This window comes from Sebastes fasciatus, chromosome 11 (assembly GCF_043250625.1).
Source record: "Sebastes fasciatus isolate fSebFas1 chromosome 11, fSebFas1.pri, whole genome shotgun sequence".
NCBI lineage: Eukaryota > Metazoa > Chordata > Actinopteri > Perciformes > Sebastidae > Sebastes > Sebastes fasciatus.
This window is the reverse complement of record NC_133805.1, coordinates 3,469,938-3,496,032: the sequence shown is the minus strand read 5'-3', so window position 1 is coordinate 3,496,032 and position 26,095 is coordinate 3,469,938. Positions and strand designations below refer to the sequence as shown.

The window sequence follows — 26,095 nt, the reverse complement described above, 5'->3', positions numbered from 1 at the left end:
TTAATCATTCAGATTTTGGCTGCGTGGTTAGTAACACATTTTTCTGTGATGTGACAAACCCAGAATGCAGATTGATTTTTGCTTTACACAGACTTTAAAGAAAGTGCTGCAGGAAAACCTGCATGTCACCATAAAAACATGAATCTGTTGGTGTGTATTTCACATGTGTAGGAGTATTTTTCCCTTCAAGCTACACACACACACACACACACACACACACACACACACACACACTCACAGCCTTCTCCCCGGAGGCTCTTCACTGTATCTCACCGAGCTGAGGAGCCTCCCGGTGCATTACGGCGTGTTACTGTGTGTTATTGTGAATCTCTCCCAGGACGCCATCAGCGCTGATTCAATTTCTAAGTCGCCCCCTGAAGGCCTCCCTCTGCTCCTCCCACGGAGACCTAAATTAACCCCACCCCCCCCCCATAAGCTGCAGCAGCTACAGTAGCTGTGGCGGCGTCCATGTTGTTTTGGAAAAAAAAGAGCAGCGCCAGCTCGCCATAAAGGGCATCAGCATGGAGACCGCCGGTGCACTCATTAAAAGGAAAATGCCAGTGATGTGGATGTTTTTAACAAGGCCTCATTAAAGAGCGGCGGGTCAGGAGGAGGCTTACAAACAGCTACATGGAAAATAATGAGGCAAGGTTAATAATAGTAATAATTATCATAATGTTTTCAATTTGATTCGAGGGGGTGAGTAGTGGCGTACGGCGTGACACGGAAAAAATAAACACGCTACAAGTCCAGATTTAACAATGCATAAATCACCCTTCAACGGATCAGACACACCCACCCAGCATCAATATTTCAGAGCTCTCAGTTACCTCCCCGCACAATGAGCCGACTCGTGTTACAGCCACGGAGGAGACTTTACAGAATTACATATAGAAGAAGCGACGTCTTAAAAAGCTGTCGGGCCGCCTCGGTTTAAACCTGCTCCCGGTGTTTGTGATGGGATGACAGCTGTATGAAAACACGTTAGAGGGGCAGCTGGTGATGAGCAGCAGAGCTAAACCTCCTCCGCTGCCAGCGCCGGTCTCTGCAGAAAAACACTCCTCTGCCAAATGAAGGGATTTATTCTGTGGCTCCGAGGTAGAGGAGAGGACAGCGGACGATTAACTCGGCTTCACACACTCGCTTGTCGGCCGACGACTACATGAAGACGTCCCACAGTCAACACGGGCCGTCAGGAGATATCATATTTTTTAATTTAAGACGACACGGACAGCCGCCATTAATAATTCATGTCGCGCCGAGTGGAATATCACTCTGATGTTTGCAGACAGACGTTGTAGAAAAACAAACTAAAGCTCTGTGTGTTCTCTCAGCGGACGCACTGTCAGCGTTTATTCCACCAGTGAGAACAACAACTGTAGTCAATGCAGGCGGCAACCTGCGGCTCTGAGAAGTGCATTCTTTCTACCAGCCAGCAGGGGGCGACTCCTCTGGTTGCTAAAAGAAGTCTGGTTGTATAGAAGTCGATGAGAAAATGAGCCTACTTCTCTCTTGATTTATTACCTCAGTAAACATTGTAAACATGAGTTTATGGTCTCAATCACTAGTTTCAAGTCTTCTTCAATACAGCATGATGTTCATTTAGTAAATTATGGTCCCATTTAGAGTCAGATAGACCATAAAGCAGGGGATGCTTTAGGGCGGGGCTACCTGGGGATTGGCAGGTCGCTACCACGGCGTTGTCCGTGTTTTCGTCTCACAACTTTAACCCTTTCAATGTGTGTTTTCAGTCGCCTAAAAATGTGTTATTCAGTGTTCGGTTGTACCCAACTCGTCAAATACCGCCGCTTGGTCAGTGCCCCGGATCAGGGACGGCGTGTCAGTATACGCTTGAAACATGCACAGTGTCATTTCAAAATAAACTTCCGTTTTCACAGGAAGTTAGGTTCAGGCAACACGACCACTTAGTTAGGGTTGACAATACTACCGACTCACGTGACTCATAGGACTGACGATACTAGTGACTCACGTGACTTATGAGGTTGACGATACTAAAGACTCACGTGACTAGACACTAACGTGACTCATGGGGTTGACAATACTAATGACTCTCGTGACTAACGACTCACGTGACTGACGATACTAACGACTCACGTAACTTATGGGGCTGACGATATTAACGACTGACATGACTCATGGAGTTAACAATACCGATGAGTCACGACTGACGTGACATAATAAGTTAATGTGACTAGACACTAACATGACTCATGGGGTTGACAATACTAATGACTCTTGTGACTAACGACTCACGTGACTCACGTGACTAGCGACTCACGTGATCCCTCACGGCACTGACGATGCTACCGACTCACATGACTCATGGAGTTAACAATACCGACGAGTCACGACTGACGTGACATAATAAGTCAATGTTACTTTTGTTCCACACGGGACACGAACAGCGGTCTCCTGGTTGAACGTCTTGTGTTTGTTTGACCCGTCCACCTCCCTTCTCACCCTCCCTGAACAGACTCTCACGCTATTAATACTACGTCACTTGCTCCGACCATCTAATAACGCTGCGGGTGGGTTTATATTGGAGTTAGTCAAAAATAAAAAATCAAGACGGGGGCAGCCAAAATGACGGACTGGAGGCTTCAAACCAGCAGTCAACAAAACCAATGGGTGATGTAACGGTGAATACGTACTTCTTATATACCATAAACCAGGACCAGAATCTGTCACATGAAGAATGAGTCAGATGACACACCTAACACGCTTTACGCAGCACTGAGTTTCAGTAATTAGCAGGATTGAGTGAGTCCATCAGGACCAATCAGTCATGATAAATGACCTAAACAAAATGCGATGAGAATCAGAACCACCTCCTCGTGCTCAGTTAAAAACCCGTCCTAACACAGAACTGTGAGTGAGTGAATGACTGAGCAGCACACAAGACGAAGAGCCACAACAGTTTCAATTAATAAGATCCACACGGCGTATTAGAGCATCATCTCTCAGGTGTAAAACCCTCCAAAGAGCTGCTGCCACATTTACATTTCAGTGTTTTATTAATGGTACTCACGAAGAGAGGCTGTTCAAAGAGAACCAGACTGACACTCCACAGATATTATAAACACTACACTAAAATATATCTTTATAAGTCAGTAAATATTCAGACTGGATTACCAAAATGTTCAGTTTTTCATTTGCCTACATACATAATCTGCGTTACGTATTTTAGCCCAAACCATGATCAACCTAACCAAGTAGTTTTGTTGCCTAAACCTAAGTGACACCACGGGGTAGCCAGTGCGTTCAAAGGTGACGCCAAGGGTTCCTGACACAGCGACTGACTGACTGAATGGAAAGTCAATTAGGATCCTTTGTCTGTTCAATAGAAACACCGCCAGGCTCTTCAAGGCTACTGTTTTCTCCAAATCCCAGGCCAAAGAGCGTCCATTAGATGGGCCATTAACGCCTCATCAGTCTCCATCTCTTTAGCGCAGCAACGACATCAGTCGATACGCAGCCCCCACACACCATACACATCTTATCTAACAGTTACAACCTATATAAATACGGTATACTCTTAGCAGCGTAAAATGTGCTATATATGCTTCGCGTCGGGGTCCAGCATCGCCCTGTCGGGGATTCTTTCACAACAATGACCCGCTAGATTTACATCATCCCGCTTATTACACGACTACTTACTGAAGAAATCAATATTTTGACACAAAAACGGTCCTCCAGAATCCGACATCTGAGCTGCGCCCATAGCAACGGTCTTGTATACATAGCAACGGTCTGTTATACAAAGCAACGGTCTGTTATGCATAGCAACGGTCTGTTATGCATAGCAACGGTCTGTTTTGCATAGCAACAGTCTGTTGTGCATAGCAACGGTCTGTTATGCACAGCAACGGTCTGTTATACAAAGCAACGGTCTGTTATACAAAGCAACGGTCTGTTATGCATAGCAACGGTCTGTTATGCATAGCAACGGTCTGTTATACATAGCAACGAACTGTTATGCATAACAACGGTCTGTTATACATAGCAACGGTCTGTTATACAAAGCAACGATCTGTTATGCATAGCAACGGTCTGTTATACAAAGCAACGGTCTGTTATACAAAGCAATACAAGACATACAGACCACAGAATGCCGTGATTGACCAATCAGAATGGAGTATTCAACACAGCCGTGTAATAATTTAATATATCATATATCTATTTTTAGAAAGACTATTTGCAGTAGTAGTCCATGGCGAAGCAAAAGTACCGAAAAACAAAAATGTTGTTTTTGAAAGGCTAAATGCCAACAAATATGGAAGCTGAAGCAGAATTGTGAAGACTGAGACAATACGCTCAATACGCTATACGACCATTATGCAAATGTCTATTTGACTGCCAGAGGAGAGGACCGACGTTAATCGGCGCTACTCCTGGCGACTAAAGGGGACTTTTGTCATGACACACACACCATCTATTTAGTTTCCTAAATGTTATTCTATCAATATGATGATACAAGCATGTGCAGAATAGGTATTTAGGAAAAGTCAGAGCATACACAATGACAATAATTAAAATGTTGGAACCACAGCGTTAAACGGCGTTGGCTATGGCGGTCCCAGTGTTGGACTGTGTCAGAGAGGAGCTGGAGCGACTCAGCTATATATAAATGTTATATAGCTTATATAAATGAGTCGGACAAAAATATTTCGAAAGAATCTTAAATTTGACAACATTAACTTTGGCACGCTGGCAAAAGAAGAGTTAACGCCAAAGCACTGATCCTGATTCAGTCAACATGTTGTCAAAGAGAGACACAAGAACTTCCACGCTGTGCTCCGACTCTCCCGCTGACGTGAACGGCTCCGTTCCCACTGCAGCTCAACGTGTCCCACTTCAGGATATTTTTTTCCTCCCAGTGACACAGATCTGATGTTTTCTTCTCTTCTGTTTGAACATCAGAAGGTTGACTTTTTTTTCTATTTTTCAAATCCATTCTAGATCCAAATATGCTCCAAAATATGAATCCCATGGCATATGACCTATATGTGACTCGTTACCATGACAATATCTGATGTCACTCAGCAGAGGCGATTGTCACAGACGGTTTTTGGAGTCGTCTCAGTTTTCTTCTTCGTCATCGTTCGCGGTGAGGACGAGTGAAAGCAAAGGGAGGGAATGCAGATCCTCCGGTGTCTGGGGAGAGAAGTCGAGACACATAACCGACATCTGTACGACAAAACCAGATGTGCACATGTGTGACTTCCAAACAAGCTACTTCCTACAGTTAGATATGTGCTACCGAATATACCAGAACTATCAGGACAAGCAACATAATAAAGGTAAAAGGTGTTCCGATCACAGACGAGCACATTTCCCACATTTACTCAGGAGCATGTTTGGAGTGGGGGGTTGCTGTGCTCTCTCTCTACCTCAGCCACCTCAGGGCAGAACGGTGCACCACCTGAGGCCAGGAGTCCACCTGTACCACCTCTACATCCCAAGAGTACTATCTGCTGTTCTGATGTATTTTAAATGTGAAATAACTAGAGCTGTCAATCGATTCAAATATTTAATCGTGATTAATCGCACATTTTTTATCTGTTCAAAATGAACCTTAAAGGGAGATTTGTCAAGTATTTAATCCTCTTATCAACATGGGAGTGGACAAATATGCTGCTTTATGCAAATGTATGTATATATTTATTATTGTAAATCAATTAACAACACAAAACAATGACAGATATTGATCCAGAAACCCTCACAGGTACTGCATTTAGCATAGAACAATATGCTCAAATCATAACATGGCAAACTGCAGCCCAACAGGCAACAACAGCTGCAACTGCATGTGATTATCATAAAGTGGGCATGTCTGTAAAGGGGAGACTCATGGGTACTCATAGAACCCATTTACATACACTGATCTGGAGGTCAGAGGTCAAGGGACCCCTTTGAAAATGACCATGACAGTTTTTCCTCACCAAAATTTAGCGTAAGTTTGGAGTGTTATTTAACCTCCTTCACTACAAGCGAGAATGACATGGTTGGTATATAAATGATATACAGTATAAAGACATTATTGGTATAACAAGCTGAATCTGACAGTCAAATCAGAAACACTGTTTTCCAAGACAGTCTGTAAACAGCTCTTCTTTGGCACCTCCTCCTCCAGCATCACAGCTCGGCTGTTTTTCTCAAGCTGAACGTGTAAATTGGACTAACGACTGAAGATGACAAGTGAACGTCTGCAGGATGTGTGTGTGTGTGTGTGTGTGTGTGTGTGTGTGTGTTACAGCGGCTCGTTTCAAACACACGGCGATGATGAAAGCTGAGACATTCACCAATATGTTCTGAATGTGTGATCAGAAGCAAACGCCGTGACGAAGGGAGCGCTGGATTAGCTCTGCACATCATCCGGCTGGGCTGTATATGTATTTTTAGTGTGCGCTGTTTGAATGTTAATAAGAGAGCTGGATGCTGTCTGAGGCTTATGGATCAGCAGGACGAAGCCTCCGACAGCCTCTGAACAGGGCACGCCTCAACATCCATGCGTCAAAACATGGCGGTTACACTTCGTCTTTTCGCTACGACTTCTGGGATCGGATGCACCAGATCAGAACTCAGCTGAGTCCACACTGAACACTTCAGTGCAACCTGCCTGATCGGATAGTGATCAGATATACTTCGTGGTCAAAGGAGCGGCTGTAAAACGGGGAGACTCGTGGGTACCCATAGAACCCAAGGACCCCTTTGAAAATGGACATGCCAGTTTTTCCTTTTCCAAAATTTAGCGTAATTTCGTAGCGGTAATTAGCTTTCTTGCCGACAAGCTAGTATGACATGGTTGGTACCGATGGATTCATCACGTTTTCTAGATTCATATGATACCAGTGTCTTCACTCTAGCTTTAAAACTGAGCCCACTACAACCTCCAGAAAAGATCGACTGCGTTAGTCCGATTGACAGCCCTAAAAAAAACATTTCTAAGGGTCATCGATGGTTTCCTGAATGCAGAGGCCTGAAGAGGAGGAGTCACATGTAGGTGGCTCTAGACCACATCGATGGTTTTATAACAGCGACCTCTGACCCCTGACAGACCCCCCCCCCCCCCCAATCTGTGGCCTCTGGCGCAGCTTCTCCTGAGCATGTGATCATGACATTTGCCCACAGCTCAGCCTGCAGCTCAGCAGCGTGCTCGTCTCTTTAATGTCACTTTATGGCTGTAACGTCTTAGAGCGGGAAGCTAAGAGAGCAGCGTTGTGGTGAGCTCCATCAGCTCCATCAGCTCCATCAGCTCCATCAGCTCTCTGTGTGGCCGTAAACAACTCTGATGGATTGCTGCCTGAATGCCCAGATTTCTGACTGAGTGCTGACTGATATGTGAAGCACGTCTTCCTGTGTTCCCTCTCACGGTATTAAGAGTTTATCAATATTTTTCTAAGGCTGATTTACTGATATCGCTAATGGAATCCTCCCTGGCCTCGGCAAGACAACAATATATACTACGCGTGAGCTCCTCTCTTCTCTTGAGATCTGGGAAATCTCCAATCCAAATCCCCCAAAAATTTAAATAAATAAATAAATTTAAAATTTAATAAAATTAAATATGTTAATAAATAATTTTGCTATATTTAATAACATATTTATTTATTTTATTTTTAATATTATTTTAGCTATATTTAATGGCATATTTATTTATTCATTTATTTATCGAGTCATTTATTCATTTGTTATATTTTTTATATTATTTTTTGCTATATTTAATGACAAATTTATTTACTTATCTAGTCATTTATTTATTTTATTTTTAATATTAGTTTTGCTATATTTGATGAAATATTTATTTATTTATCGAGTCATTTAGTTATTTATTTTATTTTTAATATTATTCTGCTATATTTAATGACATATTTATTTATTGGGTTATTTATGTATTTATTTTATTTTTAATATTATTTTTGCTACATTTAATGACATATTTATTTATTTATCGAGTCATTTATTTATTTATTTTGGCAGGTTGCGTCCTCCATATTAGTGGACCCCAGTCAAAAGCTCCCAATTGCAGCCTATGCAGTTAAAATATTTAAAATAGAATATATGGATAAAATGTTTTCCATGGGTCAATATCAGTATAGTTTTGAGAAGAAATAAGTGAACATTCTTTTGATGATGGTTGTTCCTTACAGTAGTTTACCCTGTCGGTAGTCCTTGTAGGTTAAATAGTTTGGTAGGATGATGGTTAAAGTTAAAAAAAAAAGGCAAAAAATCATTTTGTCTTTAATTTGACCTGACTTGCACTTAAAATAAATAAATTAATGATTCACTCTGATTTCCAGAAAAATCTGAACTTTAAAAGGAAGTTACTTAGGTTTGTTGTGAGCCATTTTTTGCAGTGTGGGCAGCCTGTTTGCGGAGGATTCCCCCCCCCAACACAGACTGGGCGACAGATCCCCGAGGGCAGGTAGCAGCTTTAAGCATCAACAGCCTGAGGGAGAGGAGAAGGAGTCTGTGATACTGTAGCCGCCGAAGAGCGACCGGTCCTCCCAGGAGACGCTCAGCTCACTCAGCTCAGACGACGAGCCGCTACGAGCCTGGAGAGACGTGAGCTGCACGGTCCAGTTAGTCCTGAGACAGCACTGGAATACAAAAACATAGAGGACGGAGACGAATGTAGACGGCACCAGTCTTACCGAGCAGGAGGGGACAACATGAAGTGAATTCTCACCGGCTCTTTCTTCAGCCTCCTTTAGCTCAATGTTTAGTTTTTTCTAGTTCAGTGTTTCCATCAAACAGGCTCTGATAACGCCGCTGTGCTCGACCTGCTCGACCTGCTATCATCAGCAAACAGCAGACAGCAGACAGACTCAGTTAGAGACCAGCTGGCTCGACCCGGTCTCACAGGAAGGCGTATATATACCACGACATCACGCGGAAATTCCGCATGTCACGAGTACGCATTTTAGCCTTTCCGCGTCATTTGTATTCTGATTTTCTCGTGTCATTTGAACGCCACGCAAACATCCACAGTTCAGGCAAGAAAATCACTGAGCTTGTTTTCACACTTTCAGAGCGATTAGTCAGCATTTTTTGCACATATGTGAACACTCCAAAAGAACTCAGACACATCTGAAACGAAGGTCGGCTTTACCTTTTGCCATCGCATTTTAGCCCTCTAGCGTTTAACTGTCTCTAGTAACCAAAGTATTCCTGACAACATGAAAAACAAAACAGCAACATGAGAAACAGTCCAGAGCCACAGACAACTGAAGTCCTGATAAGGATGTCTCGAACCAGCACACTTCCACAGTTCATTTTTTAGGCATGAATATTAAAATCCCAAATTACCAGCCTAAAACAACATGCTCCAATCATAACATGTCAAACTGCAGCCCAACAGGCAACAACAGCTGTCAGTGTGTCAGTGTGCTGACTTGACTATGACTTGCCCCAAACTGCATGTGATTATCATAAAGTGGGCATGTCTGTAAAGGGGAGACTCGTGGGTACCCAGAGAACCCATTTACATTCACATCTGGAGGTCAGAGGTCAAGGGACCCCTTTGAAGAATGGTGTTTGTGATCACACATTAAAAACATTAAAAAAAAGTTGATTATAGAAACGCTTGACAAGTTGTAACTAGAAGGCGTTTTCCCCACGAGGGTTGAATACGGACGCTGTTCGTTCCTCTTCCTGAGTACCTGCTGTTTTTCAACATTTCAAACAGATAACAGTAATCTCATTAAAAGCTGACCCCGGAGGAGAGCGGTGAGCGCCGCTGGCTGGCGCCCGCTATGCTATGAATAGATTACAGCTGGGGAGGTAATCCCGTCTGAAATCACCCTCAATGTGAAGAATAAGCTGAAAATCACCCCCTCACTTTAAGCCTAAAAACCCTCACTCAATGTGTTCTCCGACTCAAACAGGACAAATGTTGCATATCAAACCTTAAAGCTTTAATCTGTGGGGGAGGGGGGGGGGGGACACAGGAAGCTGAGACTGATGCTCTCAAGAGTTGAGAGTTCAACTAAACATCATGTTGTTTTTGGGAAAGTGTTGCTCAGCGGACACGAGAGGAGAGTCTGATCCTCCTTTACTCTGCAGGAAATAACTTTTTATACCCGTCATGTTTTCAGAAAGCTGCTCTCCTCGACGTCCCTTAGATCCCTGAAGTATTTATTTTTGAATAAATAATACCACAGTACAGTATGTAGTCATTGATATGGGAATTTTGCAACCCAAAATACTGAAAAAACTGTGAGATCCACAAACTAAATTCGAGACGGGTATCACAAAACCTGGACAAAAGGTGCATAAAGATATACCATTAACTTGTGATTTTTAGGTTGCAGTTTTAAAACTAGAGTGAAGATACTGGTATCATATGAAACTAGAAAACCTGATGAATCCATCGGTACCAACCATGTCAGACTAGCTTGTTGACACTGGCGCTCTTCCTGGGGGCTTGCATTAAAGTTCAAGTCAAGTTGCAAGTTTTCTCTTTAATCTGTCAAGTCGTCAAGTCAGACCGTTGCTATGTATAACAGACCGTTGCTATGTATAACAGACCGTTGCTATGTATAACAGACCGTTGTTATGTATAACAGACCGTTGCTATGTATAACAGACTGTTGCTATGTATAACAGACCGTTGCCATGGGCGCAGTTCTGATGTCGGACTCTGGAGGACCATTTTTATGTCAAAAATAATGTACAGCTAGCGTGTCATTGTTGTGAAATAAACCCCTTCAGGGTGATTAGGGAGACCTGCAGCATCGCCCTGTCGGGGATTCTTTCACAACAATGACCGGCTCGCCCTACATTATCCCTTACATAAAGCAAAGATGTATGTATGTCCTTCGCATAGGAAACTGCTCCTGGAAGACTAGAAGCAGCTCAGGAATGTCTATAAATGTGTGACTATCACATATAACCCCACAATGGGAGTGAGTCTCCTGACTCAATGAAGATGGACGGGTCTCTCTGCAGTGATGAAACATGTCTCCCTGCAGTCATGATCCCAAACGTGTGTCACCGTCAGTCAACCGTTTTTTCTCCTCATTATTCTGTTAGTTGTGTGTTTGACCTCAGGAGACTTTGCTGGAGAGGAGAGGTGTCTGGATCAGACCTTTTCTCACCTTGCTGTCCATTAAGATGACAAAGCTGCTGCTGTGTGTTTTAACCTCCTGACCTCGCCTAGGGCCTCAGCTACACTTAATCAATACAGCAGCAGAGGGGGTTTGTTTCGGTTGACGGATACGGAATGGATATGACGTCACGTAACTCAGAATACAACAATAGAAGCTGTAACTTCCTTCTACCTCCACATAGACTCAAAAGAAGCAAAAATCTATTGTTTTTCCCATCCCTATTCTGTATATGATCATATACGATAAAGAAAAGTAGCAATTAAGGCATTTTTTAAATAGTTACTACTACTAATTGCTTCAGTTCTATATATGCTATATCTATATCTTTGTAACTGTTTTTGGTTTATCTTTAACCAAATCCTCTTTATGTCCCGCAGCTCTCTGTGAATCAGTCTGTGAGCACTTGGCGAACCGTTTCCTCCGTCTTTGTTCTCATGATTTAAAGTCTTGTTTACTCTGGACGTGACTCAGCTCTCTACACAGACTCCTGAAGCATCTCTTCATACACCTAAAGTACCTGGATGGGATCCAAGCCACATCCTCCATCAGAAGCTTTTGATTGTGCAGCAGAAATGCGTCACGAGGCGACGAAACGCTGACGAAGCATATTTCACCGACGCTCTGCTCTCGTGACACAGCCGGGGTCTCCGGAAAAGAAAAAAAGAAAGAACTCAATGAGTTTGTTGAATTTGTGCAGCGAGAGTTCCCATCAGAGCGTTTAGCCTCCTTATATATTCACCAGCAGCAGCAACACAACAATAACCAGCAATGATGTTCTGTCAGATGTTCCAGTGAGATGAACGTCTGGCTGCCTGGATGATAACAGAGGAAGAGGAAGGGGAAGAGGAAGAGGAAGAGGAAGAGGAGGGTTGAGGGGCGTGTTGAGTCAGCGCTTGGCAGGAAAAAGTGAATGACTTGCAGGTATCTTTGGAGGTCGGTCGCCGCTGCTGAACATGCTGGATCGAAACTGACACTTTACATTTCAGGAAACTTCGTGAATAAAATTATAGCTGTACAGCAGCTGTCGGTCGGGGCCGGGCGTTTTGAGGAGGAAGATGAAGAGGAGGAGGAGGAGGAAGATGAAAAAAGGAAGACAGATGAGGAAATACAGTACGGTCCATCATCATTTAACCTTTAAGGCATTAGCATGTTCATTCTGCCTAGATCGGGTCACAAACTCACAACCTCAGACACCAACAACATGTCACGATGTTGAGCTTACTGCCCGGAGGAAACTACCTCTTCACACTATGACATCACTCTATGACATCACTCTATGACTGAGGCTATCACCAGGGATTTGCATACTACTACTAAGAGAAAAAAAAGCGCTCAACAGCGTTGCGCTACTAAACCTGATAAAGCGACACTATGAACAACAAATCTGTGTTGAAATCAGCAGGAGGAGAGTTAGTAACGTTAGCTGTTAGCAGCCGGTGGGCAGCACAGTCCTAACTGGATAAATACCGGAGAACGTTAAGGGGGTGCCATTGAGTTATTATTATGAGACGTTCAAAGTCGGCTCAGGAAAAATTAACCTTAACAGCCCACCTTAAGAGGCTGAGCCGGAGTTGCAGGATACAGGAGGTTGGCTCCGGTCTCTCTGACTCTCTTGAGCGGAGCGGAGCGGAGGAGTTGTAGTTTCGTAGCATTTATTCACCGACAAATAAAGTGTACACACACTGCTACACCTACGTTCACAGCTAGAACGCCACCAACAACCTCACACTCACCGCCAACACACACACGGTCTGTCCGTTAATAATCGGTTAACGAGGGCCAGTTATTGGTTAAGAATTTTTCAAAAGTAGCATCCCTAGACTGGACCTACTGTATGTGCAAAATTGTGTTCATTTTCATGCATGGGAAGGCAGATTTCCTAGGAAGAAGATGAAGAAGAAGAATATTGATAAAAACAAAGAGGGACCGGCAGCATAAAAACAGCAAAGAAATAAAGTTCAGTGACGGAAAGAAGAAGGTGGAAAAGCTTTCATATTCCCTGAAGGCGTTTTCAGGGACCGACTGCACTGTAAAACTACACAAGGTGCCATTTATCAGGTCAGGACACTCCTCTGGCTCTAGAAGTCCACAAAAACAGGTTTAAGAGCCCACAGCGGAGAGTAGAGACGGGAGGAAATGAGCCACCACGCCTGCTTTTTATGGCTTCAGAGCCAGGACTCAGGGGTCTGTAACTCTCCCAGACAGACTGGTTCATTTGGTCTCAGCGAGGACGAGGCCGGAGGAATAAACAAGGTGACAAACGGGCGGTCGAGGCCAAAAAATCCCCTCAGTGTGAAGTTTGTGATGGCGTTGAGCCGGATACTAAATCAAGCTCCTCATTCTGTCTGCTGTTAAACGGACCTGAGTGGCTGAAAACGGCCACACTGTGTCTTACTGTTTAATCCATTTTATTCTTTCTCCTTTAATATCTGAGGGGCCGACATAAAACTGAGAGACGGTCCAGACTTTCTTCCATATTTCCTCTACTTGGATGGATTAAATGGATTCTAGGGTTGGAGCGATCGTTTCTTTTCTCATATCGTCCAATCGCAGCTACTCAAGATCGCCGATCGCCAGCAGGAGTAGTAAGTTATGTGAATAAACATTAATAAAAGTGCATTTTTATTTAAAATATTTAAATTAGGGCTGTCATTCGATTAAAATATTTAATCGCACACATTTTTTTATCTGTTCAAAATGAGATTTGTCAAGTATTTAATACTCTTATCAACATGGGAGTGGACAAATATGCTGCTTTATGCAAATGCATGTGTATATTTATTATTGGAAATCAATTAACAACACAAAACAAGGACAGATATTGTCCAGAAAAGCTCACAGGTACTTATGTATATATCCATATGTAGTATATGTACTTACTTATGTACAATACAATATATAAATAGATAAATAAATACATATAAAAAATAAATAAATAGATTAATAAATAAATAAATAAATATAAAAAATAGATAAATAGATGAATAAATATACAAAAAAAAAAACATTAATAAATATAAAAGAAATGTAAATTAAAAAATACCTATAAAATGGCTTAGAAAACCCAGAAAGTTGCGGAAGGTCTAATTTTTTTTAGGTTAAGTTACAACCTGTTCACACATATAAAAAGGATTAAAACACGTTTATAGGTGTAAAAACTTACATGCAGTCCCTTTAATTACACACTGCTGCTCCAAGTTCCTCTTTTCAACAGATTTTACTCACAGGTTAACACCATTATATCTTGTTTTGTTTTGTGCAGCGTTAAGCTACAAATATATTACATAAAAGGGAATAATTCCTCCCTTTCTTTGATATTGAACAACACACAAAGAAAAGAAGAAACAAATGGAGTTAATTAGTGAATAAACATCGCTGTAAAAAAGAGAAACTCAGAACAGCAGCGGTGGTGAGTTTGTCATGTAGGGAATCAACTAACGATTATTTTTATTATCGATTAATCCGACAGTAATCTTTTGTAATTATTCAATTCATCTTGTCTGTTTTTAAATCCCTTCCAGGTGTTTAAATGGATCATGTATCTAATGTGAAAGAGATGCTGTAAGTGCTGCAGCAATGTCTTACTAAAATATGATAACAGGGTAAATTATTAATAAATGTCTGTCTCTAAAATAAGCCTGGTTCAGACACTATTTGAAAAGTTACGGTACTTGTGCAAAATATTCAAGGTATAAAATAAATATTTAGTGACGAGACTAATTGGAAGCTTTCATAATATTTGAGATTCAAGCAGTAGAAAAAAAGAAGACATGTTTGTATGTTAAGTTTTAATAATGCCTGCTGATTTCTAAAGTGTTAATTTCCTATCCTGATTTTTGGGGGCTCATTCATGACAGAAGAAGAATAAGAACGAAGGACGGTAAAAAGCTTTTTAACGTCCTGCCGCAATTTTTTGGGAAAATGCCTCGGAGGTCATGGCGCAGATTTGTCACTGGAAAAACTCTGCCGTTAAAAGCTCAAAACGGCTGCTGCTGCTGATGGCCCTGATCCTTCATTAAATATTAAGAGCGGCTGAGTGCAGTGTCTGGTAACGGCAAGATTGTCCGAGATCAACCGCATGACACCGGCTAGAGAGAGGAGGAGGAGGAGGAGGAGGAGGAGGAGGAGGAGGAGGAGGGTGAAAGAGAGGTGAGGTGAGTGAGGAGGAAGGAGAGGAGAGGAGATAAAGGATGGATGGAGTCACTGATTCGCCTCCGCGTCATCAAGCTGAGTCAGTCTACGGACGCGTGGCAGCTCACAGGAAGAGGAAAGCTGCAGATAGACAGCACTCGTTAAAGGTCACGACGACCTCACGTGACAGAAACTGTGTCAGTATCAACCTGCTGCCTTTCATTGACTTCTTATTCAGGGTTTAAGGGACAGACAAGTACTAACTAGAGACCACAGGCTGCAGGGAACGCCTCAACAATATGTAACGCTGTGGACAGACCAGGCACATCAAGAGAGTGTGGAGTTGCATCGCGTGGTGGCTGCGTGATTGACGTGTCGGGTGTTCACACCAGCTGCGTTTCAGCCGCATTTCTGCTGCTGTCAGCCCTTTCTTTCTACATAGAGTTTGTCTTTCATAATGGCCATTTCATTTCATTATAAATGTCCTTTATATTTATTTTAGACGGAGAAAGGTTAAGAAACGTGTTGTAATTTGTAAATAATAGTAATAATCAACAATTAAAACCCCGTACTATATTCCTGCATGGAGCTCTGCAAGTCACTGCATGTTCTACAACACTGTCCGGCACATATTTCAGAATAAAAGCCTCGTCGTATTTCACACACAGGACAAGAGAGAGTTGACAGGCCGAGAGATGGCGGAGGATTTGTTGGCAATATTTCACGTTTAATCCCACGCTATAAGGGAACCATAACGTTGATGAGATAATCACCGCGAGCTCTCACAGCCGGTGCGCGCGGAGCAGCGGCGCCAGGTAGAACCCCGACGGTAAAGATCAGAGTCAGCACTCTGCACATGTTGACCGTCATCTTTTGTTGTGTAATCGGTAACACCGGTGGGAAATGTTCCTCACCGTCACATCCCTACCATCGACCATTACAGGCATCGTACGGTACTTTCAGCACTGTAGAAAAAGAGTACGTCACGTTTTTATTTTATTTTGGCATCGACTTGGTACCGAAGTATTGGTTCTCGTGACATCCCCACACAGGAAACCTCAGATGTAAATGAAAGCACACAGAAGAAAACAGACGTCTTTGATTGCGATTGTCTGGCAGCGGTGTAAAACAGCACCGCCTCTTTAATGTTGAAACTCACTAAAGATTTTTTTTAAGGGCACTCTTAAGGGCAAGGGAATGAAAATGCACGCTTATGAAATCCACGCTCCCTCCTCTATCTCCTCGGTGCAGCCGGCGCTCCAGGTAAGCCGAGTTTGACCTTGAAAGAGGGAACAGCGGCGAGCTTGAAGAAGGAATAATTGTGTGTGAACACAAGTGTGTGAACAGAGGAGAAGAAGATACAGAGCTATTGACAGTTTTATAATGCTCTTAGCTGCACCAAAACACACACATTATCATCCACGGCCCAGAAGCAGCTAATCTGTTATTTACTGACGCCTCCGTTCGTTTAACAGCAAGTAAAAAAAAGGCTAAATGACTCCTGCAACAAAGGCAGCTGTCAATACGGCAGCGACTGGAGGACCAGGATCTGTTTTTCAGGAGGACAAAGCGGGTCAATATGAGCTCATTGTTGAGAGAAGACGAGACGTGACAGCACTGGTGTGAAGGCTGATACTGAAGCACTCGATGGGCCGGAGACAAAAGGATGTGGTGCCAGGAGGGTCTCAGAGAGGCTCTAAAGAGACGGAGACGGATCGATGGAGGCTATTCTGAGTCTGACAGGAAGATTCAGGCTCAGAGGCGGAGGGAGAGGTGGACGGCGGTTAACGGTAATTAACCGGGAAAATAACCGTCTTTAGGGAAATTACACTTCTTTAAATTCTGCTACTTCAGCACCACAAACAGCGTCATGGATTTATCAATTCACCGCTAGAGCCGTGGTCGGGGCCATAGATTCTAACTTACTGATATTTCAAAGCCGTGGTCGGGGCCATAGATTCTAGTTTACTGATATTTCAGAGCCGTGGTCGGGGCCATAGATTCTAACTTACTGATATTTCAAAGCCGTGGTCGGGGCCATAGATTCTAACTTACTGATATTTCAAAGCCGTGGTCGGGGCCATAGATTCTAGCTTACTGATATTTCAGAGCCGTGGTCGGGGCCATAGATTCTAACTTACTGATATTTCAGAGCCGTGGTCGGGGCCATAGATTCTAACTTACTGATATTTCAAAGCCGTGGTCAGGGCCATAGATTCTAACTTACTGATATTTCAGAGCCGTGGTCGGGGCCATAGATTCTAACTTACTGATATTTCAAAGCCGTGGTCAGGGCCATAGATTCTAGCTTACTGATATTTCAGAGCCGTGGTCGGGGCCATAGATTCTAGCTTACTGATATTTCAGAGCCGTGGTCGGGGCCATAGATTCTTACTCACTGATATTTCAGAGCCGTGGTCGGGGCCATAGATTCTTACTCACTGATATTTCAGAGCCGTGGTCGGGGCCATAGATTCTAGCTTATTGATAATTCAGAGCCGTGGTCAATGTCCTCCCTCCTCGTCTCTCCTCTCTGTAGTTAATATGTACATAACGTGTTCTCCACATCCTGATGCAAACACAATTAATAAGAGCAGATTAGCACCGCTTGAGTCCAGGATGTTGAATTGCACAGCGAGCCCTGTCTTCCTAACCCCAGGAGTGCAGTATGAGCCGTCCTAATCCTCCCTCCGCCGCCGCATCCATCCAGCCGCACGCACCCGACCCGCAACACACAGCTCGCATGTCATCGTAGCCCTATTCAGACGAATGTGTAAGGCGCTGATCTCACAGCATTTTCAGGTCGACTAATACCAGCACGCCACGCTATAATAATCCCTCCTGCCAACAGAGTTTCCATCGAGTTAATACTCACAATAATAATGACACAAGCTGAGACATATCACAGCGCCGGTGGAAGCTAATTAATAGACTCATCACTAAACCTACATGTTGGTGGCGTTGTTACACAGACATTTAAATAAATAATGTGTCTTTTGACAGGATAATATGTAGAAAAAAAATCAATTCTTTGTTGTTCAGCTGTTTAATGATCATAGTTTCTTAATGTTCATCATGGATTTGGAAGGTATTTGGTTTAAAACTGAGCTAAATTTGGCTAATTTGACACATTTAAACAGTACTTTGACTCCAAAAACCCAAAGACATTCATCTGATACTATAAAACACACCTTCAAATATGACTTTTTCTCCAAAAATGACTCAAAACAATTGATTTATTTTCAAACTAACTAGACTAATTGATTAATTGACTGATTGTTGAGGCTCTAAATGAAATATTGTCATTGAAATTCAGTTGAACCAACAGCCATAAGTAACCTAAACATGTAGAAACATTCACTTTGCAGCCCATGATTGTAACACTCACTCTCTACCGCAGGAATAGTAGTTTTCAACTGCATCTAACGGTCTTCAGCAGTAGTTGTCTCGGCACTAATGGAGAAGACCTAAGAATTAACTTCAGTCACCTCATAACGGATGGTTGGATATGAGATTATTTTTGTCAGATTTAGCCCAGCTGACCTAAATATGTAGACATTTTGTGGCACTGTTAAAGGGACGGATATAATCCTAAACTAATGCAGACACAGGCAGCGAACGCAACACGACGGTGTCTTTATAAGTGGCAATGTAAACGCATCCGTGATAATAATGTGTTCTTTAACGCATTAATGCAATTTTTAGGTTGTAGCGGCTCAGTTTTAAAGCAAGAGTGAAGATACTGTTATCATAGGAAACTAGTAAACCTGATGAATCCATCGGTACCAACCATGTCATACTAGCTTGTCATGAAGGAGGTTAAATAACGCTCCTAACTTGCGCTAAATTTTGGCGAGGAAAAACTGTCACGGGCTATTTTCAAAGGGGTCCCTTGACCTCTGACCTCCAGATCAGTGAATGTAAATGGGTTCTATGGGTACCCACGAGTCTCCCCTTTACAGACATGCCCACTTTATGATCATCACATGCAGTTTGGGGCAAGTCATAGTCAAGTCAGCACACTGACACACTGACAGCTGTTGTTGCCTGTTGGGCTGCAGTTTGCCATGTTATGATTGGAGCATATTGTTTTATGCTAAATGCAGTACCTGTGAGGGTTTCTGGACAATATCTGTCATTGTTTTGTGTTGTTAATTGATTTACAATAATAAATATATGCATATGTTTGCATAAAGCAGCATATTTGTCCACTCCCATGTTGATAAGAGGATTAAATACTTGACTAATCTCCCTTTAAGGTTCATTTAGAACAGATACAAAATGTGTGATTAACTACAGACTGTTTGTGACAGTCCTAGTATTCACTTTATTTAAGTATTACTGTAGTATTTCTGTATACTGGTGGTGTTGAATCCAGTCATGGTGGATATCACTTCAACAAACAAACCGGACAACAATCAGCCGGACGGCGAGTGTGTTTTTAGCAGCGAATGGAAAAGCTTTTAAGGACTGAAAACAAGCTGAATCACCGTTCAGACACCAGAGAGATTTATTGATCTGCATCCTAAAAACACCGCAGTCACTCACTGCATAGCAAAGTGTCAGACTCTCGTACCGAGCTAACAGCAGCCTCGACCTCCGACCTTTCCTCTGAGAGGCTCGGCGGCTGCGGGCTGAGCGGAGCGACGCCAGCTGAACCACACGAGCTGGGAAATCCCCCCACAGCTACACAACAAGAGACACGCACAGCGCGGCGTACAGTCAGCTGCATCACATCTACAGTCATCTATTACACGGCCACGCGGAGGCGTCAGCCGAGACTCAGGAGTGAAGCATGATGGGATTCGGCGTGACACCAGTAGAAGGACGAGGCTCTGTTCATCCAGGATGACGCGCACCGAGCATGCTCAGTCTCATCTCACCGTGTTTAAGCTGCAGTACGTGAGGTTTCTGGAGTATTTTGGGAGTTTCATGCATGACTCTGAGCTGCAGCAACATGACTCAAAACTTCACTGTGTCCCTGGTTTGTATAATAAGACACACTGACATTTGTTTATAACGTCACTCAAAAAATACAACGTGTACGTCTGCAATCATCTGTGAATACAAGACTGAGCACAAGAACAATCAGTCTAAATAAATAACATCCACTGTAACTAAATCTGACTAATCTGTGGGTTTGTCTTCTTCAGGTCTTGTTTTTTCCAACCTACAAAACCTGAAGATATTCAATTTACAATAATATAAAAGAGAGAAAAGCATGAGAAATGACTTAAACAGTTAATCAAAACTGTTGCCGAGGAATATTCGTCTTCTTTTTCTTCTTCTGACCAAAACATTAATTTAAAGGGACTGTTTGTAACTTCTTACACGTATAAATCATTGCGGGTCGGTGTCTCATGCGCGCTCGTGTGTGGCGACGCTGTTCAGACTCAGACTCCAACACAAACTCCAGTGAAGCACCAAAACCTCTTGGTTGTATCTAGTGAAGCTGTTAAACAGTGTTGGCCGCGGTCGGAGGACGCGGGAGAGACCGTAGCTTTGGTCTCCAGGACCGGAGTCTCTGCTCCTCTGCTCCTCTGCTCCTCTGTCTGCCGTCACTCACACACCGCGCTCGTTCTCGCTCTTTCGCTCCACCTCTAGACGTGCATGCGTGCACGTGACAGTTTAGCTCTGAGAATATCTAGTGAATGTTCAGTGGACGTTTGTGCAGAAATAAATGCTGCAGCTCCTCCAGACCAACAGAGGTTCCCCGTGTCTTGTGAAGTGACGGGGCTCCGCAGAGAGAAACGTTATCGTCTCCGACCAAAACTCCGGCGTCTCCCCTGTTCCCTCCGGCCGCGGTCGGGAGGCTGAGGCAGGAAAAGCCAACACTAGGATCAGCATTGATTCATGGAGAGACCTTCGTCTGGTCAGCTAACATTACTGCCAAGCAGCTGAAATATAGAGTGATATTGTGCTTTTAGCTGACGTGTGTCTCCTCACTGTGTTGAGCGATGCTCCTTCATGTCTATGTAGAGCGAGCACAAGCGCCAGCAACAGGACGCTGACTTTCGTTGACTTAACGGCCACAGGTGTCGCTGTTAACAAGACATTTCTGATTCTTACAAACAGTCCCTTTAAATATGAAATAAAAAAAATTTAAAAAAGCAAATTGTCTTAATATCACAAATCTGCAAAGAGATGGAAAAATGTGTGCAAATGTGCTGCTGACGTCAAGGACCGACAAACTGTCACATGAGACTTCAAAGTGTGAATCATCATCATCTCATTTTAAACAGCAGGACTTCCCTTCACTCACTGATCCTATAAATACTACTGGAAACTGTTCTTTAACCCTCTGAGACCCGACCCAACTCATTTAACTGAATTGCCATTCAACCATCTAATAATAAACCCAACAACATCAACTATGATCAAGGAAAGATTCACTTCATTCTGTAGAAAACCAAAAACACCCAAACCAAACCTGTTCCAGTCAGACAGCGAGCACGCTTTCAACTGTTCACCACAGTTTCAAGAGCACACTTCAACAGATGCACTGCAGCTTATGTGAGAGCTGGTTTAAGATATAATATTCACCAGTAGGGGGGGCTGGACCTGTTCAGAGCTGCAGTGTGTGTGTGTGTGTGTGTGTGTGTGTGTGTGTGTGTTGGACAGCTCCTGGTGCTGAAACCTCAACAGTCAGACCAGAAACAGTCTGATTCATTCCATTAATACAACTGAAACATTTCACTAAATACAAACACCAAATCAGGGAGCAACAAACAGAACAGGTGAACCAACAACTGAACACCTGCACACACACACAATGACACACAATGACACACAATAACACAAGCCACGTGTAGTTTCACCGACGGGGAAAACTGCTGCAAATAAACTGACGCTCAGTTTTAGTTTTTATCTTCAGAATCAAGCAAAAAAAAGCTGAATGAAAAGCAGCCGGTGTTCTCTCACAGCGGAGCGTCTCAGTAAACATCAACATCTCATCAGACAGACACTCTGCACACACTCATCAACAAGTTCACAAGTTATAGGAGAGAGGAGGAGGAGAGAGGAAGAAGATGGAGAAATAGAAAAAGGAGGAGAGGAGGTGGAGGAAGTGAGGAAGAAACGGAGATAGAGAAAGAGCAGGGTGGAAGAGACAAGAAGATGGGAGGAAGGTGGAGAAACTGGACGAGAGGAGGAGAAGAAAGAGGATTAGGTGGAGACGTTTTGAAGGAGGAACAAAGGAGAAGATGAGGAGGATTAGGAGGTGAAAGAGGAGGAGTCCAATAAAGCAGAAGAGAAAAGGGGAGAGGAGAGGAAGGTGAGGGGTGAGATAAAGAGGAGAGGAGAGGAGGATTAGGGAAGGATGCATGGAGTGGTGAATGGAGAAGGAGGAAGAGGATGGGTAGAGAGAGGAAAGGAGGAGAGAAATTAGGGAGTCAAGGAGAGGAGACAAAGGGGACACTGAAGAGGGGGAAGATGGAAAAGAGGAGGGTTAAAAGGTGAAAGATGAGGAGGTCAATAAAGCAGAAGAGGAGAGGGGAGAGGAAGGTGAGGGGTTAGATAAAGAGGAGAGGAGAGGTGGATTAGGGAATGATGCAGGGAGGAAGAAAGGTGAGGAGAAGGAGGAGGATGGATGGAGGAGATGAAGGGGAGAATGGGCGGTGTGTGAATGGAGGAGGAGGATGGATGGGTGGAGGAGATGAAAGAAGAAGAGGAGGAGGAGGATGGGTGGGTGGATGAGATGAAAGAAGAAGAGGAGGAGGAAGATGATGGATGGAGGAGATGAAAGAGGAGGAGGAGGAGGATGGATGGAGGAGAAGAGGAGGATGGGTGGAGGAGATGAAGGGTAGAAAGGGCAGTGAGTGAATGGAGGAGGAGGATGGATGAAGGGTGAATGGAGAAGACTCTGACAGGTGGAACCACGTCTTACCTGGTTGGTAGAGAGCGGTGCATTCTGGGAGATGAGCATCTGGACTACGATGTGCAGACCGGAGGTGAGCAGCCCCGCCATGATGCTCCAGGTGAGCGGCAGCGGCAGCATGCTGTAGGTGGCGAACAGCGTGAAGAGCACGTATCCGACTCCATCACCCAGCAGCCCGTAGCCCAGCCCGGCCGCCAGGATCTGCGTCGCCATGGCAACCCAGGTGACCACGCCGCTGTACTGCAGGTAGCTGTGCGACGTGGTGTCCTTCCGCACCACCACTAAGGCACAGATCACCACCTCGATGCCCGTGAAGAAGCCCAGCAGCGTGCCTTTGATGGGGTCCATCGGGTGCGAGGCCAAGGTGAGGTGGAGCACCAGCAAGGTGAGCTTCGTCACCACGTCCAGGATGTTCATCACCACCACTGACTTGCGCCTCTGGCCCAGGAAGTAGCGCTGGTAGAGGTGCTCCAGGTCGCGCGACTTGAAGGCGTTGCGCAGCGTCGGGAAGATGACGCCGCGGTACGTGTAGCCCCAGTTCAGGAAGAAGTCCGAGTTGCTCGGCGCGCAGTCGATCTGCAGGAAGCCCAGGTCGCTGCTGGCCGCGCGCTCCGCCGGGAACACCTTGGTGCCGCCGTTGTTGTGCCGCTCTCCCAGCGACACCGACGCGCGGCCCGCTGAATGCTTCCGCGCGTCGTCTCCGCCGCTTGACTCGTCCTTCACCGCGCCGCATCCACCGCTCTGTTCGTGGATGAAGCGCTGCTCGGTGATGTGCCGCACCGCGTTCTGCCACAGCAGCCGTTTGGGCCGCGCGTTGCCGCTGCCGCTCCCGCCGCTCCCGCCGCTGCTGTTGCTGTTGTTGCTGCTGCTCGAGGTCTTGTTGATGGTGTACAGCTCCTCGCTCGCGCTGGAGCACCGCACCTCGGACAGCTCCATCACGCACCTGAACAGCCTCTTGTTGTTCTCCTCCTCTCCTCTCCGTTAGTGTGTGTGTCGGTTTACTGCCCCCCCCTCCCTCCCCGGTTCTTCTGAGTTATCTCAGTGGTTTTGGGGAGAAGAAGAAGAAGACCTCTCGTGCGCATCGAGAGGATGCGCGCATGGAGATGGAGATGGAGATGGAGGTCATCATCGTCACGCGAACGGTTCCACTGAAGGAAGAAACAGCAACATAAATCCGACTCCAGTGGAAAAAGAAGAAGAAGCATCTCCAGGATTAACCGAGAACCATCATCACCATCATCTTCATCATCATCATGCACCCATCATGCGTCTCCGTGGTGATGGTGCTGATGCTGCGTGTCCAAGCGAAGAGGCAGCTCGAACCGCCGTGCGCCCGCGACCGTTCCGCACCATCAGGGTGCCGCGGAGAACCGGAGAACCGGAGAACCGGGGAGAAAAACAAGGCGGAGGTTTTTTTTTTGGTGGGGTGCACGTGGTGTCAGGAATGTTTAAATTAAACCCCCCCAACACCACCAACACCACCTCCAAAAAAAATAATATGCCTCGCGCGTCGTTTGGCACACCTGGATGCGCTTATATTCGCATCTTTACGCGCACCACCGTAGAGCAATACAATCACGTTAATTCCTGTAACGTTCACGAACAATGCCACATAAAGAAAAACAACAAGACAGATCCGGTGAGGTCAGCAGCAATCCGGTGATGGAGACGACGTGGTCTCGAGCTGGAGGAAGAAATCAAAGGACAAGATCAAGCGTCCTCCTCGAGCCTCTACATCCACACGAGGGGCTCGCGCTTCAATGCAACACCTGGATGAGGTTGAGGTGTCTGAGGTGTCTGAGGCTGCAGGATGAGAAACAGAGATCCTCCTCTTCCTCCTCCTCCTCCTCCGGTGAGCCGTCTCTCCTCTCCGCTATAAGTCCTCTCCCGGTTCCTCTCCTTCTTCTTCCTCTCTTCTCTCCTCGGTGTGTTTTAAAGCGCGTGCAGCAGCAGGAGCAGCAGCCGCGTGGAGGAGAGAGGAGGATGTGCAGACAGCGCGAGGCTGCTGGTCAGAGAGCAAACGGAGGAGCGAGCCAGTCAGCTGGGCTCCGGTCTGACGTCACAGTCACCTCTCTGTGTGTGCGTGTGTGTGTGTGTGTGTGCGTGTGTGTGCGTGTGTGTGTGTGTGTGTGTGTGTGTGCTCCCCCTCTCTCCTTGTCTCAACCATCTTTCTCATCCCACGCTCTTCTCCTTTATCCCCATTTCTACCATTTCGTTCTCCCTCTCTCTCTCTCTCCACCTCTTCTTCCATCTCTCTCTCCATCTCTCTCTCTCTCTCCCTCTCTCTCTCTCTCTCTCTCTCCACCTCCCTTCCATCCATCTCTCTCTCCCCCTTTCTCTCTCTCCATCTCTCTCTCTTTCTCTCTCTCTGTCTTCATTTCTTCAGATTCTTTGTCTTTCGTCTCGCCCTCTCAATTCTGTTCAGTGAACCTGTACTGTAGGTCTATACTGTAGGTATGGATGGATTACTGGACGGTGGGCCTACTCAGTACCGACCCACAAAGACACACAAAACAACTAAAGAGAAACAAAACAACCACAGAGGGTAGAGCAGGTTGTCGACCAATCGGAAGGTCGGTGATTCGATCCCCGGCTGCTCCAGGTCACATGTCGATGTGACCTGGAGCAAAACACTTAACCCCAAATTGCTCCCGAAGGCAGAGCCATCGGTGTGTGAATGAGTATTTAGATTAGATCCTGATGGGCAAAGTTGGCCCCTTAGTAGCCTCTGCCATCAGTGTATGAATGTGTGTGTGAACGGGTGAATACTGACATGTAGTGTAAAGAGCTTTGAGTGGACGGAAGACTAGAAAAGCGCTGTATAAATGCAAGTCCATTTACCATTTACAAAGAGACACAAAACAACCTCAAAGAAAAACAAAACAATGACGAAGAGAGACAAAAAACATGAACAAAGAGAAACAAAACAACCACACGAATAACTACTCCTTTTAAC

The 26,095-nt window shown here is 44.7% G+C and overlaps 1 protein-coding gene across 2 annotated transcripts in view; it reads right to left on the bottom strand.

Moving 5' to 3' along the window:
* adcy8 (adenylate cyclase 8 (brain)) overlaps nt 1-25,369 on the bottom strand; it is a 91,749-nt gene extending 66,380 nt beyond the window's left edge. Inside the window, exon 1 of one of the 2 annotated variants that reach the window (XM_074650011.1) lies at nt 23,149-25,369. In XM_074650011.1, the coding sequence (XP_074506112.1) occupies nt 23,149-24,075 (927 nt within the window). In that variant the 5' untranslated portion in view covers nt 24,076-25,369. The remainder of the gene's footprint in view (nt 1-23,148) is intronic. The other variant, XM_074650012.1, reaches the window with a different exon arrangement.
* Between the last annotated feature and the right edge of the window lie 726 nt (nt 25,370-26,095).